At 42.3% G+C, this 16,296-nt stretch overlaps 2 protein-coding genes across 4 annotated transcripts in view; both read left to right on the top strand.

Moving 5' to 3' along the window:
• Positions 1 to 16,296, top strand: part of LOC144683536 (peptidase inhibitor 16-like) — a 697,419-nt gene that overhangs the window by 648,931 nt on the left and 32,192 nt on the right. The gene's annotated exons all lie outside the window — the stretch shown is intronic.
• The window catches only part of LOC144683535 (mitogen-activated protein kinase 14), a 59,629-nt gene continuing 50,619 nt past the window's right edge, over positions 7,287 to 16,296 (top strand). The window contains exon 1 of one of the 3 annotated variants that reach the window (XM_078546627.1): positions 7,287 to 7,758. In XM_078546627.1, the coding sequence (XP_078402753.1) occupies positions 7,643 to 7,758 (116 nt within the window). In that variant the 5' untranslated portion in view covers positions 7,287 to 7,642. The remainder of the gene's footprint in view (positions 7,759 to 16,296) is intronic. The other 2 variants (XM_078546626.1, XM_078546625.1) reach the window with 2 other exon arrangements.

The following is a 16,296-nucleotide window of genomic DNA, read 5'->3' as shown; positions in this document are numbered from 1 at the left end:
TCCAAAATTAATAAATGGTTGTGAAATACATGCCAGCTAATAGCTAAAAAGGGTCTTTCTTAATACAGCAAGGTTTCCATATTCTGCTTTATTTGATATAGGAATATTTGAATAATACATAAAATAAATTCCTGCGATAATGTGCCAATTTGTAAAATAATTTCAAAAGAAATTTCTGAATGGAAGAGTGGAACGATTTTATAATTATGAAACTTCAGCACCCCATCGCATTCAAAAAATGTTTGATTTGATATAAAAACTGTCAAGCATTTTCTTTACAGACTGAATTCTGCAGTCAAACTCCAGAAATTTCTATACTTTGAGGACAAATGCAGTTCTGAAATACTTAAACCACAAGCTCCTATGTATCATTTACATGCTGCCCCTGGTAACGTCATCTAACAAAACAGCATTAGTTTCTACATGTGTGCTGACGACAGCAAGCTCTACCTCTCCACCACCTCTTTACCCCTCCACTGTCCATAAGTTGTCTGATTGCTTGTCTAATATCCAGAACTTGATGAGCAGAAATTTCCTTCAACTAAGTATTAGGGAGATTGAAACATTGACCTCGATCCCTGCTACAAACTCTGTTCCATAGCCAACTATGGTAATAGGATCCAAGCCGGTTGGTGAAGTCAAAACCAAGACCTAGAGCTTTTCTTTATATAGAGAGTTTATTGGCCCTGTTCAGTCTTACAGCTCTCCTCACACACACCCAGTATCCCAGCTATCCCCTATTTATATGTGCTCCAAGCACTTAATTAAAGAATACCCTTCACTTATGTATCCTAACAATACAATTAACATAGCATTAACAAACTACTGAATCTTTCTTCCTGGCAATTGTCTGGAGGTTGAACCAGACAATGCACAACTTTGGTGTCATATCTGACCCCATGATGAGCTTCTACCACATATCCGCTCTAACACTAATGTTACCTATTTCTACTTCCATAACAATTGCTCAACTCTGACCCGCCTCAGTTCATCTGCTACTGAAACACATCCTTGCCTTTGTTTGACTATTCCAATGCACTCCAGCCACACATTTCCCACCCTCCATAAAGTTAAGCCCATTCTAAACTCTACTACCTGTATCATAACTCACACCAGATCCCATTCACCTCTGTGCTCACTGACCTACATTTGCTCCCGGTTAAGCAATGCCTCAGTTTTAAAATTTTCATTTTTGTTTTCAAGTCCCTCCAAGGCCTTGCCCCTCCCTATCTCAGTCACTCCTCCAACCCTAAAAACCTCAGAGATACCTGCAGTCCTCCAATTCTGACCTTTTGCACATCACAAATTTCAATTGCTCTACCTTTGGCAGCCGTGCCTTCAGTTGCTGAGGTCAAAAGCTCTTGAATTTCCTCCCTAAACCTCTAAGTCTACCTCTTTCCCTCCTTTAAGAAGCTCCTTAAATCCTTAGCTTTTTGAACAAACTTTTGATCACCTGCTCTGATATATCCTTCTGTGATTTAGTATAAAATTTTGTTTGATAATACTCTTGAGAAGGGCCTTGAGATGTTTTACTGTTATATAAATGCAACTTGTTTTTGTTGTTATATAATCAAACATAAAACAGCACACTTGCAAAGGTCCGTTGTGGTGAGATTTTCAGATAGTGGCACGCACTGCAAATCTACTTACATAAAAATACGTAGAAGATACAACACAGAAACAGGTCATTGAGCCCAATCAGTCTATGTTGTTTCCTATAAACACAAGCAAATAGTTCACATTTACCCATCCTGTTCCCACATCCCTTCAATCTCTTTTACTTCATCCATGTATCCAATTTAATGTTGAATGTTGACATAGGGCAGAATTTTACCTTGTGCTGGGGTCACTACACCCCCGGCGTAATTTTCAGTGGCAAATGCACCCCCACTCTGGTAGATTGCCCCACAGCCATTTAATACTCAGTGGGCATTAATTGTCTCAGGCCCAGACTGCCGCTGATGACTGTACAAATCCCTTGTTACACACCCCACATTTGAATGGCTTCTCCCCTGTGTGGATGCATCTGGGAATTCCCGCCTCCAAGAGCTGCAGCCAATAAATGGCTGGCAGCTCTCTGGTCCCAGCAATGGCACTAGCAATGGCCAATGCTGGGACAACACCCAAGCCCCAACAGAGATATTCGCTGGAGCTGGATGAGCAGGTATGTCTGTGGGTGGGGGGTAGAGGCTGTCAGCAGGCCAGGCTAGCAGACACTGGCAAACAGGATGGGATGCCACGGTGGACAGGCCAGAGAGAGAGTGGGGGGGAAATGGGAAACCTGGGGAAGACCATGGTAAAGCTCTGATGGTAAGGGATCCGTAAAAGAGTTGCCTTCCCACCTTGCCAGCCAGCAGGCCGAGCTGTGAGACCTGCTGAGCTTCCCACTTGGCACTGGCCTCCATCCGGCATGGGGAAATTGCAGCAGGGGCGGGAAGAGACCCTTAAATGGCCATTAATTGACCACTTAAGTGCCTCAATTAGCCTATGGGTGGGATGCCCGATGTCTCTCCTGCCACGCATAAAATTGCGGTGGTGTCCGGATGGGCAGGTAGGAACCAGGAATGGGACCCATGGCATTACATACAATTTTATGCCCTCTGCCTACCTGCCAACACATCCCTGGCGACATAAAATTCTACCCATAGTTTCTGCCTCGACTAACTGACCTTGGAAGGGAAATCCACAGCCTCATTGGGCAAAGAAGCTTTTAGCCTTTTCTAAACCTCTTACATGTACACTTGCATTTATGACCACTTTTGGTCCCTCAATCATTAGGAAGCATGCTTTGATCTACCCTGTCCCATTCTTTGAAATTTTGAAATCTGCACTATTCTAACGTAAAAACAATCTTTCTACTTGTATTTACACAATTTAACAATTTATTAAAATACAACACAGGAAAACAGGTTATATATGAGATCACAAGAAAAGGATACAAATCTTATAAATATTTTAAAATAAAACCAATTATATTTGTATAGCTTCAGCAAAATGATGCAAGCTGCTCCAGGGACGGCCAGTTTCCCCAAGATGCAAGGCAGCAGACCCATCGAGAATGCCTCACTAAGAGGCATTCACCTCTCTGTACTTACTCTCAGCCTTATAACGAACTTGTCATGAATCTGAGTCATCAGTAGTGGTGGTTAAATTATGGCTTCTGGAGTGGTGACAATCTATATTATATGGTAATAATTGCATGCACATATACTAAATATAAATAGCCATGCTTGAAAATTAAATTTGAATGAATCCAGTCAACAAAATGAGAATATAAGAGGAAGATAGGGACAGGATTAGGCAGCTAAGTCCCTCCAGCCTGTTCTGCCATTCAATGAGCTCATGACTGACCAGAGACCTAACTCCATTTTCCCCAAATTCTGCTTACCTTTGGCTAACAAAAACCTATCGACATCAGGTCTGCCATCCATTGGCCCTTTGTGGAAAATAATTTATGCACCTTTTTTTTGTGTGTTCTCCTTCTCTTCTACAATTTTTTGTTATTTACTCGTTCACAGGTTGTGGGCATTGTTAGCTAGGCCAGCATTTATTGCCCATCCCTAACTTCCCTTGAGAAGATGGTTGTGAGCTAACTTTTTGAACCGCTGCATGCAGTCCCTGTGGTGTAGGTACACCCACAGTGCTGTTAGGGAGGGAGTTCCAGGATTTTCACCGAGCAACAGTGAAGGAATGGCAATATAGTTCAAAGTCAGGATGGTGTGTGGCATAGAGGGGAACTTGCTGGTGGTAATGTTCCCACACATCTGTTGCCCTTGCCCTTCTAGATGGTAGAAGTCACAGGTTTGGAAGCTGAGGTCGCAGGAGCCATGGTGAGTTCCTGCAGTGCATCTTGTGGATGGTACACACTGCTGTCGCTGTGCATCGGTGGAGGGAGTGAATGTTAAAGGTGGTGGATGGGGTGTCAATCAAGTGGGCTGCTTTGTCCTGGATGATGTCAAACTTCTTAAGTTGTTGCAGCTGCACTCATCTAGGTAAGTGGAGAGTTTTCCATCACACTCCTGACTTTTGCTTTGTATATGGTGGACAGGCTTCGAGAAGTCAGGAGGTGAGTTACTCGCCACAGAATTCCCAGCCTCTGACCTGCTCTTGTAGCCACATTATTTATATGGCTGGTCCACCTGAGTTTCTTGTCAATGGTAACCTCCAGGATGTTGATAGTGGGGGATTCAGTGATGGTAATGCATTGAATGTCAAGGGGAGATGATTAGATTCTCTCTTGTTGGAGATAGCCATTGTCTTGCACTTGTGTAGAGTGAATGTTACTTGCCACTTTTCAGCCCAAGCCTGACTGTTGTCCAGGTCTTACTGCATATGGACAGGGACTGCTACAGTATCTGAGAAGTCATGAATGGTGCTGAATATTGTGCAATTATCAGCAAACTGACCTTATGATGGAAGGAAGGTCATTGATGAAGCAGCTGAAGTAAATTGGACTGAGGACACTACCCTGAGGAACTCCTGCAGTGATGTCCTGGGACTGGGATGATTGACCTCCAAAAACCACAACCATCTTCCTTTGTGCTATGTATGACTCCAGCCAGTGGAGAGGTTTCCCCCTGATTCCTATTGACTTCAGTTTTGCTTGGGCTCCTTGATGCCACACTCGGTCAAATGCTGCCGTGATGTCAAGGGCAGTCACTCTCACCTCAGCTCTTGAGTTCAGCTCTTTGGTCCATGTTTGGACTAAGGCTGTAATGAGGACAGGAGCTGAATGGCCTTGGCAGAACTCAAACTGAATGTCAGTGAGCAGGTTATTGCTGAGTAAGTGCTGCATGATAGCACTGTCAATAACACCTTCCATCACTTTGCTGATGATCAAGAGTAGACTGATTGAGTAATGATTGGCTGGTTTGGATTTGTCCTGCTTTTTGTGTACAGGGCCTACCTGGGTAATTTTCCACATTGGCGGGTAGATGCCAGTGTTGTAGTTGTACTGGAACAGCTTTGCCAGGGGCACAGATAGCTCTGGATCACGTCTATTGCCGGAATGTTGTCAGGGCCCATAGCCTTTGCAATATCCAGTGCTTTCTGCCATTTCTTGGTATCACTTGGAGTGAATTGAATTGGCTGAAAACTGCCATCTGTGATGCTGGACACCTTTGGAGGAGGCCGAGGTGGATCATCAATTCAGCACGTCTGGCTGAAGATTGCTGCAAATACTTCAGTCTTGTTTTCTGCACTGATGTGCTAGGCCCTCCCATTATTGAGGATGGTGATATTTGTGGAGCCTCCTCCTCCTGTTAGTTGTTTAATTATCCACCACCATTCACAACTGGGTGTGGATGGACTGCAGAGCTTAGATCTGATCTGTTGGTTGTGGGATCACTTAGTTCTGTCTATCGCATGCTGCTTCCGCTGTTTGGCATGCAAGTAGTCCTGTGTTGTAACTTCACTAAGTTGGCACCTCAACTTTAGGTATGCCTGATGCTGTATGTGGCAAACCCTCCTGCACTCTTCATTGAACCAGGCTTGATCATCCAGCTTGATAGTAATGGTAGAGTAGAGGATACGCCTGGCCATGAGGTTACAGATTGCGGTTGTAGACAATTCTGCTGCTGCTGATGGCTCACAGCATCTCATGGATATCCAGTCTGGAGTTGCTCGATCTGGTCGAAGTCTATCCCACTTAGCATGGTGGTAGTCCCACACAACACGATGGAGGGTATCCTCAATTTGGAGATGGGACTTCATCTCCACAAGGACTGTGAAGTGGTAACTCCCACCAATACAGTCATGGACAGATGCATCTGCAACAGGTAGATTGTTAAGTATGAGATTGGGTAGGTTTATCCCTCTTGTTGGTTCTCTCACCACCTGTCAGAGACCCAGTGTAGCAGCTATGCCCTTTTGAACTCAGACAGCTCGATCAGTAATGGTGCTACTGAGCCACTTTTGGTGATGGACATTGAGATTTCCCACCCAAAGTACATCCTTGCTACCCTCAGTGCTTCTTCCAATTGGTGTTCAACATGGAGGTGCACTGATTCATCAGCTGAGTGAGTCAGGGGGGTGGAGTTGGTAATCAGCTGGAGGTTTAATTGCCCATGTTTGACTTGATGCCATAAGACTTCACAGGGTCTCGAATCAATGTTGAGGACTCCCAGGCAATTCCCTCCTGACTGCATACTACTCTGCCACTGGTGGTTCTGTCCTGCTGGTGGGACAGGACATACCTAGGGATGGTGTGACATTGTCTGTAGGGTATAAGGTCTGTAAGGTAAGTTATATTAAAAGAACACAGATTCAAAGTAATTGGCAAAAGGAAGAATAGTGGTGTGAGGAAAAAAAATTTTGCCCAGAGGTTGGTTGGAGTCTGGAACAAACTTCCTGAGAGGGTAGTGGAGGCAGGTTCGAACGAGCTTTTCAAATGGGAATTGGGTTGCTGCCTGAAAAGAATGTGCAAAGCTACAAGGATAAGGCAGGGGAGTGGGAATAGGTAAAATGCTTTTTCAGCGAGCCAGTGCAGACTCGATGGGCCAAATGGCCTCCTCCTGCACTGTAAAGATCCAGTGATTCTGTGGCTACATCCGCTGAATGTTTGCAGCTTTTTCTGGGAGATGATTTACAAAAAAAATTTTTTTTTTAAATTGTAACTTTTGGATTTCCAGCAACAGAGACAAGGAGACTGGCGGGCAGAATGACAGGAGATGGTCAAGCGTTGGGCGTGCGTGCCCAAGCCCATCCTGCACACGTGTGCTAGCGTGGCTGGGACATGTGTGCGCTCAACTACATCTGGGATGTTAATGCTGGGAAGCATGATGTAGTGAGGCAGCAGGCTCCCAACTGTATACCACTTGGCCACCATCTCTGGTGGGTCTGTCCTGCTGGTGGAACAGGCCATACCCAGAGATAGTGGGGCATTGTCTGTAAGGTATAAGATCCGTAAGATAAACTATATTGAGACAGCATCTGCTGAATGTTGGCAGCATTTTCTGGGAGATAATTTAAAAAGAAAGCTTTTTTAAAAAAAAGTTATAAATGTTGGATTTCCAGCAACAGGATCAATTTTTTTTTGCCTTTGCGATCCACCCAACTCGAAGAAAGAGCGGCAGTTGGGATGACGGAAGATGGTCAAGCGGCGCGCGTGTGCGTGCCGGAGCCCGAGCCCGTCCTGCGGGCTCGCATTCCCGGGCCCGATCCGTGCCCGAGCACGTCGCTGGGCGAGCCCGACCCGCGATCGCGCGTGTACCCGAGGCGGCTGGGACGTCAGTGTCAGGAAGCATGACGCAATCGTCGAACAATCTGGCGCGCGCGTCTTGTGGGCGGGATGGCTGACGTCACTGCGGTTGAAAGGGGAAGTGCGGGAGCTCGGGCCCCGGGTGTCTGATGTCAGTCGGGAGCCGCCGCTCTTCCACCGGCCCCTTCAATGCTTCAGATCCCCGGGAGACTGCCCCTGTATGGGTATCACCTTCACATCGTGACTTAAAAGCAGCGACAACTGCCCCCCCCCCCACCTCCTCCAATCAATTCAAGTCGGCCGTTGTTATTTTATTTAAATATAAAAGGGGCGGCATCTTTTAAAATTTTAAATTCTTTGCAGCAACTCCCCCCCCCTCCCTACAGCCCCCCCCCCCCCCCCCATCAACCTCCCCTTGCAAGAGGAGAGCAGCCTCTCTCCACCATGTCAGCAGTCAGGCCGCACTTTTACAAACAGGAGTTGAATAAGACAATTTGGGAAGTGCCGGAGCGATACCAGAACCTCTCCCCCGTCGGCTCAGGGGCTTACGGCTCCGTCTGGTACGTGCCTCGATCGCCGCCTATTCTTCTGTATTTATTTATCCATTTTGGTGGAGCCGCGCACCGGTTTGCACAAGTTGTGAGAAAGTTAGTTGTTGTGCGAGAGCTGCAGCCTTGCATATCTGCCTTGCACCCCTACAGGCCTCGCTAGGCCCGGACTGGCGATGTTTGTGTGTGTGTGTGTGTGTGATTGTGGGACTCTGCGCATGCAAGCCGTGCACAGCCTGCACCTTTTTGTTTTCTCGCTTTTTTGCAAATTTTATTTCATTTGAAAGAGGGTTTGTCCAAAAAAAAAAATCACGCTGGTCAAAAAAAAATAGATTGCTCAGTAACTTGTTGCATGATGCATTGGTTTTGCCTAGTGCCGAAATTACATACCGTGTGCAACAAAAGGGTGAAGCAGCAGTGAAAGTTTATTGGACAGTTGTTACTCCCCGTGTCCTAATATCACCGATGTTGGACTTTGATCCACCAGTTTGTCTTGTGGTTTAGTTCTAAACCCTTTGGAATATTGAAAGCCTGCTTAATCCTCCCTGCATTGTTTGATTAATAACATGAATGTAGTTGAATTTTGTTTGGTTAAGCGCTAAATTTTGTTTTCGCTATTGCATTTATGATTGCGAGTTTTATTTTCATTAGCACATTTGCGTTAAGTGAGCAAATTGCATAGTGTTAACAGTGCTGTTTGGGAACCAGCAATAACCCGCTGAGTGGCATTGATTTGACCTACTGGGCGTTATTTCCTAAGTTGGAAAAGCACCGGAATACTTAGATGAGTAGTTTGGCAAAATTTTAGAGCTTGCTGATTTGGACAATTTGGGAAGTCTGTCTTATTTTTGTATGTGAATATCGGGGTACTGCTCAATCTGACATGAGACTCATTCACATCCATCACTAACCTAATTTCAAATGAGCAACATCCCCTCCATTAAGTAGGACTGAACACTGCCATAAATGGAGTAGAAGTGTGAAATGAATAGGAGGCTAAAGTTGCAGCATTGAAGCCTGGAATGCAGTGCTGGAGATCGCTTACAAAGATAACGTGGGGTAAGGCTGCAAAGGGACTTGTAAATGAGGCTGAGGAAGTTTGATGTTTTGGGAGATATGGAGCCAATTGAAGGGATGGGGAAAGATGAGTGGCAGCATTTTGGTCGTTGGAGATTGTTTAGGTGAAGCTTTGGAGACAATGAACAGAGAATCACAAATGGTGTATGCAGAAAATGTGCACTGTATATATAAAAAAAGTTCCAGAAGTATGGAGCACCACAGACATTGATTCCACTGTGCTTCCTATGGATGTCCTGCCTACAATATAAATGCAAGTAGGTAAAAAAAATGCGAAAAATCTCTGCCCCCAGGCTGAGTGGCCAAAGTGCTGCTCCACCACTCCACTGATTTGAGAAGTTTGGGTGCCAATAAAGAGTTCTTTAAACTTCTCAAATAGCTCCGCAGGAACAAGTCATTGCTTTCATTTTGGAGATATTATGAAAACCGATTTGCTTGGTCTTGAGCAACTTGCAACATTGCTGGGAAGTTATTTGTAGGCAAGTGATGAATTGCTTCACCCCACTGAATTGAGGGGTATGACAAATTAGTTTCTAAAGTTCCTGCAAATTACAGACTTTTTTCCTAGCTGTTTGTGACATCGATTTTATAGAATATGTCACTTACATTAGTCATGCATTTCATTTTCTTTGCAAATTTGGCAACAATGATGGGCACCAACTGAAGTGATGACATTGCTGCTGAAGGGGTAAAACCCATTTTGGGAGGGGATTTACTGGGGTAACATCATGTGCCAGTGATCATCAGACAAATTGGTCTAGCTATAGACAAGCCTACTTATTGGTCCACCTCTACAGTCCAACAATGTTGTTTCACTATTAGCAATCTTCCCTTCATACCCAGGAATGATATGATCACTATGATGAAGTTGAGTGCATGTGTAGTTATTTGCAATTGTCTTATGCTCATTACAATATAAATGGATACACTTGCCAATACAACAATTCAATGGAAATATTAAATACAAGTATGTTATAAAATTCATGATGGGGAATAATAGATTTGTGTTTAAGCCTGTAATTTCTGAACCTTTAAAGTACTAGTTTGAGACAACTTATTAGTGTAAAGTGCAGACTAGAAGATGAGAAAAAACGGAGTTGGGGGAATAAGGTCGAGATTTGAACCAGTCTTAGTTTTGTTCTCTTTGAATTTTGACCTGTGCTAATTTTGAAATGCAATTTTTTTTACTATAACATCTGTAGAATTTTTTTTTTAAAAAGAAATAATGAAATGTTGAATCAATACTTCAACTCAGTTGTTTTTTTTTAAAAAAAGTGTTTTCTTTTGAATGCTGATCAAAATGCATAATTATTTTTGAACAAAATGCTTCTAGTGCTGTTTAATTCGCCTTTCCAGCAAAAATGAAATAAACTGTAAGCCTTTGAGGAGACCAATAAACAGCAGTGTATTTAACAGAGCAATCAATTAAGCAATAACTGTTTCTCTTCAGTTTATTATGTAAGATTATCACCATTGTTTTCCTATGGATGTAAAACTGTTAAAAATACATTTTCAAAGCCACTTCAGAAATATTCACGCTAACATTAGAGGCAATGTTATAGTAGGACCCTACTTAAAAATTCAGATAGCTGTCCTGAATTACAATCTCTGCATTTGCTCATGTTAATATTTTAATATGATTAAAAGTAAATCAATGGATGATTCATTGTCAACTGTGCATGCTAATTCAGTTTCTGTCATTGCTGGGCTCAGTAATGATTCCAAACAAATTAATTGATGTCTTAAACATTTGATATTTGAAAAGTATTTTGCAAATTATTTTTTAAAAATTGGCTGCTGTTGATGAAACTGTCTAAACAAATGTTGAAAGTAACTAACATAATGGTCATGTCCAAAATTATAGCCATTCTGAAAATGAACTTGCATGATGTTAAATTCAATATTGTGAAATCTACATTTTATTTGTGGTATTTTAATTATATAGTCACTGTTACACATGTTAATCAGCAAACACACTTATTGTACTTTAAGTCCTGTAAAATATATTAAAACCCCTTTGCACAATTCTGAAAATCCCATGGTGATAATGCACTTCTCCTACAATGACCTGCAATGTTACAATGAGGAGAGTTTGAGTAGATTAGCTAGGCCTAAATTCCCTGAACAAGGGTTGATCTAGTTGAAACATAAATTCTTAAGGGACTTGATGGGCTAGGGGAATATTTCCCCTGACGGGAGAATCTAGAACACAGCCACAGCTTAAAGATTATTAAAGCCCATTAGGACACATGACAAACTTCTCCACTCAAGAGTTATGAATCTTTGAAATTCCCTATGCCAGAGAACTATGGATGTTCACCTTCAATACCTCTTTGTCCTTTTGTCTATGACATCTTTTGGCTATCTCCACCTATCACTGGCCCTCTATCCAGCTCTACTTGTCCCATCCCCCCTTAAACCAACTTATATTTCACCTCCTATTTTTACTTAATTCTGTTGAAGAGTCATACGGACTCGAAACGTTAACTGTGTTCCTCTCTGCAGAGGCTGCCAGACCTACTGAGTTTTTCCAGGTATTTTTATTTTGGTTATGGATGTTCAGTTGTTGAGTATATTTAAGACAGCGGTTAATTAACTTATTGGGAATTAAGGGTTATAGGGGCAATGCCGAAAGGAGTTGCGATAGACGGTTAGCCATGATCTTGCTGCAAGATGGAGCATGCTGAAATAGCCAAACAGCCTAATTCAGCTTCTATTTCTTATGTTCTTATGGCCTATGGAATTGACTTCTGTTGTCACAGCCATACTTCAAATCGCTATCTCATGTATTGCTATTAGCTTGCATCAATGCAGCATCTTAATGTAGAAACCACCCCAAAGCACCTTCGAGAAGGGAATGGGCACTAAATCATGGTCGCTGGGTCAAAATCCTGGAGCTCCCTAACAGCACTGTGGGTGTACCTACCCCACGTGTACTCCAGCAGTTCAAGAAGGCAGCTCACCACCACCTCCTCAAGGGCAACTAGGGATGGGCAACAAATGCTGGCCCAGCCAGCAAAGCCCACATCCCGTGAATGAATATTTTTTTTTTAGCAGAGTAGAGGTTGAGGCAGCTTAAGGATGTGCTACTGAAGTCTGGAGGCATGGGCTTGAGTAAGTGGGATCAGTGTGTGACAGGATGTAGGGTGCACTTTGAATGAGTTGGAGTATATGGAAGACCAGAGGCCAGCAGGGAAGACATTTAAAAGAATTAAGTGGCAAGCATGTGAATGAGTTTCATGGTGCTAGGACTGTGATGGGCAGGCTGGTATTGATGGAGGGCTAGAAATAAATGGCTTTGATGGCTGGTATACAAGTTCACTTCTGGATCAGAGGGCATCAAGGTATGGCTCCGTCTGGGTGAATGACTGGTACAGGGGGCATAATCTGGCAAAAGTGGAATTATTGTGGGGAGAAAATTTATGGTTTTGAATTTACCAATATTCAGGTGATAAAATCTGTATGAGAAATGCTATGAAAGGGGATTTTTCGCTTTCTCCCTTATGACTTCTTCATTACTTCCATCGAAACATCAAACAGGATACAAGGCATAAAATATACAAGGTGTGGTGTCAACTTTGGTTCAGTGGTAGCACTCTTGCCTCTAAGTCAGAAGATTGTGGTTTCAACTGGTTTTAATTCTAGAGATTTAAGCACAAAACTTAGTACTGCACTGTGTTCGCAGCCTGAGGGAACTCTGCCTGGCGGTTGATTTCTTTTGGCCCCTCTACCCCCTCAAGTGAACGTGAGAAAGTCTATAGCATTATTTGCCAATATTTACACTTCAACTGATATCAGTAAAATAAATTATCTGGCAGTTATCTCATTTAATGTTTGTGGGATCTTGCTGTGTGCAAATGGGTTACTGTGCTTCCTACATTACAACTATGGCCACCCTCTAAGTACTTCATTAGCTGTTGTTTTAACTGTTGTATCAGGATAACGGTAGATTTCTATTTACTGTTTCTTTACGTATGAATTAGACATCTTATTGAGCGGATAAAAAGGAGCCGGTTATAATGTCACCTATTTACGTGGCTGACAAAGCCATACAGCTTGGCTTCTGAGAGACGATGCCTGACTGCACCCACTATGTCGCTCCCCTTCTGTATAAGTCTGTGCAGCTTAAAATGTGATCCTGTTTTGAGTCATGTCTGTTAATGATGGTTAAATTCAGGGAATTGTAAGATAATGAAGATGCTGTTCAAAGTTGAATCATTAAGTGCAGCATTGCAAATGCCACTTTTTTAAGAGTGTCTCTCTTCTGTCTTTTTCACTTGGATTAAGATTTGAGCCAACAATTGAATATTGAGAGAAGTTCTAGCAGGAGTTCATACTCTCCTACATTTGAAGCTAGTTGATTTCCTGACTAGCATCCTACAAACGTGAATTCAGATATTTACAGAGCTTATTATAGAAAGCTTGAGGCTTAGTTTGTTTCTGGCTGAAAGCAGGAATTTCTTTAATACTTTGCCTTTAATGCAAGTTGCTTTTGTACACTATATAATTTTTTTTTTTAAATTCCAAGGTGCTTCACAGGAGCGTTATATAGCAACATTAAACATGCAGCCACATAAGGTGATATTAGGGCAAATGACCAAAAGCTCGGTCAAACAAATAGTTTTTTAAGGAGAGGTGTATGGAAGGGATTCCAGAGTTTAGGGCCTCGGCACCTGAAGGCACAGCCACGTAAAGTGGAGCAGTTAAAATTGGGGATGTTCAAGAGATCAGAAGTAAATGAGCACAGATCACAGAATCTTAATGACACAGAAGGAGGCCATTCAGCCCATCATGCCTGCACCGATATGAGGATGTAGGCCGGAGGAGACTAGACTTGAGTGGAGAGGCCATAGAGGGAATTAAAACAAGGATGAGAATTTTAAATCATGTTGCTTGGCTGGGAACCATTGTTGGTCAACGAGCACAGGGATGATAGGGGAGCAGGATTTGGCACGAGTTAGGACACAGGCAACAGAGGTTTTGATGACCTCAAGTTTATGGAGGGTAGAATGTGGGAGACCAGCCAGACGTGCATTTGAATTGTCAAGCCTAGAGGTAACAAAACCATTAATGAGGATTTCAGCAGCAGCTGAACTGAAACAGGGAAGAAGTCGGGCAATCTTATGGAGGTGGAAATAGGCGATCTTCGTGGGGGTGTAGTTATGTGGCCAGAAGCACATGTTGGAATTGGATAACGCTAAGGTTGTGAACAAACTGGTTTGGTCTCAGACTGTTGCCAGGGAGGGTGATGGAGTCGGTAGCCAGGAAATGGACGGGATTTATACTTCGTTTTGGCTGATATGGGTCTTGAGATTTTTATAAGTATTCACTTTCAAACTTTTCTCAAAAAAACAGAACTGCTGGAGGGGAGATCTTTAAAAATCTATGTCAAATCAGAAATTTGGAGTTTTTTTGAACCTGAGACAGAACTGTGTTTATCTCTCTTATCTACTTTTTAATCTCTTGGCTACAAATCTTTTGCAACTGTGTGCCTAAATCTATAAGTAAGGCACATAGGACTTATTGAATTAAGTCACTTAATTGAACTTCAGAAGACACACCTTAAAGTACATATTACTCTCCTGACATCTTGGTATCCCTGCTCTACTTTTAGACCCACTGCATCTGAAACTGATTATTGAACTTATACTTAAAATAGTACAAATGGTTCTTGTATCAAAACCAATAACCTTTTATTCTATATACATTTCTGATACCGTTCAATTTATTTTTGTAAACTTGTTTTCCTAGATGTTAGAATTGGGAAAATAGTTTGGAAATCTGAAATATATAGATTTTTGTCGCTTTGTACTGCTAAGATTAGATTTGTTGCACTTTTTTGTGATCTACTGAAATGCATTTGCTGTGCATTAGGTTTGTGTCAATCATTTTTTTCCTTGGATATTCCTTCAAAATACAAATCCTAAGTAAACAAGTTCAACTCAAACAGAACTTCAATTGTCACTCAAGTGACAAAATGCCAAATGTCAGGCCTTCACGTTTACAGAAGGAAAAAGTAACTTAAATTTGTATAGAGTCTTTTCTGACCCAAGTAGCTGTTGAACTACTTACGAACTGTAGTCGCTGTTATATGCAGGTCAATATGGCAGCTAAACTGCACACACAGTACAATTCCACAATCAGCAAATGATTGGATAATCTGTTTTGATGAGTATTGCTGGATAAGTATCATCCAAGGTATCACTCCTCTGCAAGTGGTACCATGAGATCCTTTACATTCGTGGCACTACTCAAAAAAAAAAAGACCTTGGTTTAATATCTCATCCAAAAGCTGGAACCACAAATGCTTCAGCACTGAAGACTGAATTTAAATGTCAATTTACATTGTGCTCAAGTCTCTGAAATGGGCTTTGAAACCATGATCTGGCTTGGCAGCAGCAGTGTTACCACTGAGCCAAGATTAAGACTTGTATGCAAGTACAAAAAGAACTAGTATTTGTCAAGCAGTTCTACCCAAAACCCCTAGTATATTTTGGAAGAACATTTCTGTGGGGGTGGGTTTAAAAAGGAGAATATCTAAGTTAACACCTTTCTGTCTTCAAAATCCCCTAAGACTCCTTCATTATACTTCTCACCCTGCCCATATTTTTCCTCTTCCCTTGACTGGGTGTTAACTTTCCATCTGCTACCCAGTAAAATACTTTTCAGATGCCTTTGTATGTAGTAACTAGTTTCTGTAGAAATGCAAGTTGTAGTTCATGGTACCTTTGCTTTACAGTGCTGATAATAGTAGCCCTGGCTTTACCTTGGAGGTGCTAATGTGTGGTAATTTTTTTTGCCATCTTGCCATTTCCAAAACAACAATGTTAGTGTTAAAAGCAAAATACTGCGGGTGCTGGAAATCTGAAACAAAATCAGAAAATGCTGGGAAAACTCAGGTCTAGCAGCATCTGTGGAGAGAGAAACAGAGCTAACGTTTCGAGTCTGTATGACCCTTCTTCAGAGCTGAAGAGAAGTGGAAACATTATAGTGCCCTTTTCAGTCTTGGTTGGCTGAGGGTGTGTTATGTTCTTATCAGCCAGTAATGTGGCTTTCCCATTGCAACCTTCCCTGGCTATTGGGAATGGATTGGTGACCAGAAAATTTATTCAGTCTTGACTTTCAAGCAACTGTGTATAAAGGTGCAATGGAAATTCACTATGATATAAGGGTAATTGTTGTAGCCCTGAGCTAAAGAAAACACAAGTCAAGGTTTTCTGCTTTTGATGTCCAGTGACCACCGCAAGACAGTGCGTGTGAACATTGAGTTGGGTGTGGTATAGTACAACTGTTGCCCATTTGAAGAATGACAATAATTAGCACCTTCAGGAGAGGAGAAAGGGAAGGGTAGTCAAAATGGAGTGAACAAACCTTGGTGGGATTGAATTTCAGATAGGTAACTCTTTTTCCAGGCACCATGCTCTAATAGGGTGTTGGTGACCATAGAGTTCCAAATGTTGGCTCATGGTTATA

This window comes from Cetorhinus maximus, chromosome 8 (assembly GCF_964194155.1).
Source record: "Cetorhinus maximus chromosome 8, sCetMax3.hap1.1, whole genome shotgun sequence".
In the NCBI taxonomy this organism is placed as follows: domain Eukaryota; kingdom Metazoa; phylum Chordata; class Chondrichthyes; order Lamniformes; family Cetorhinidae; genus Cetorhinus; species Cetorhinus maximus.
The sequence above is the reverse complement of the archived record's forward strand: the minus strand, read 5'-3'. Positions and strand labels throughout refer to the sequence as shown.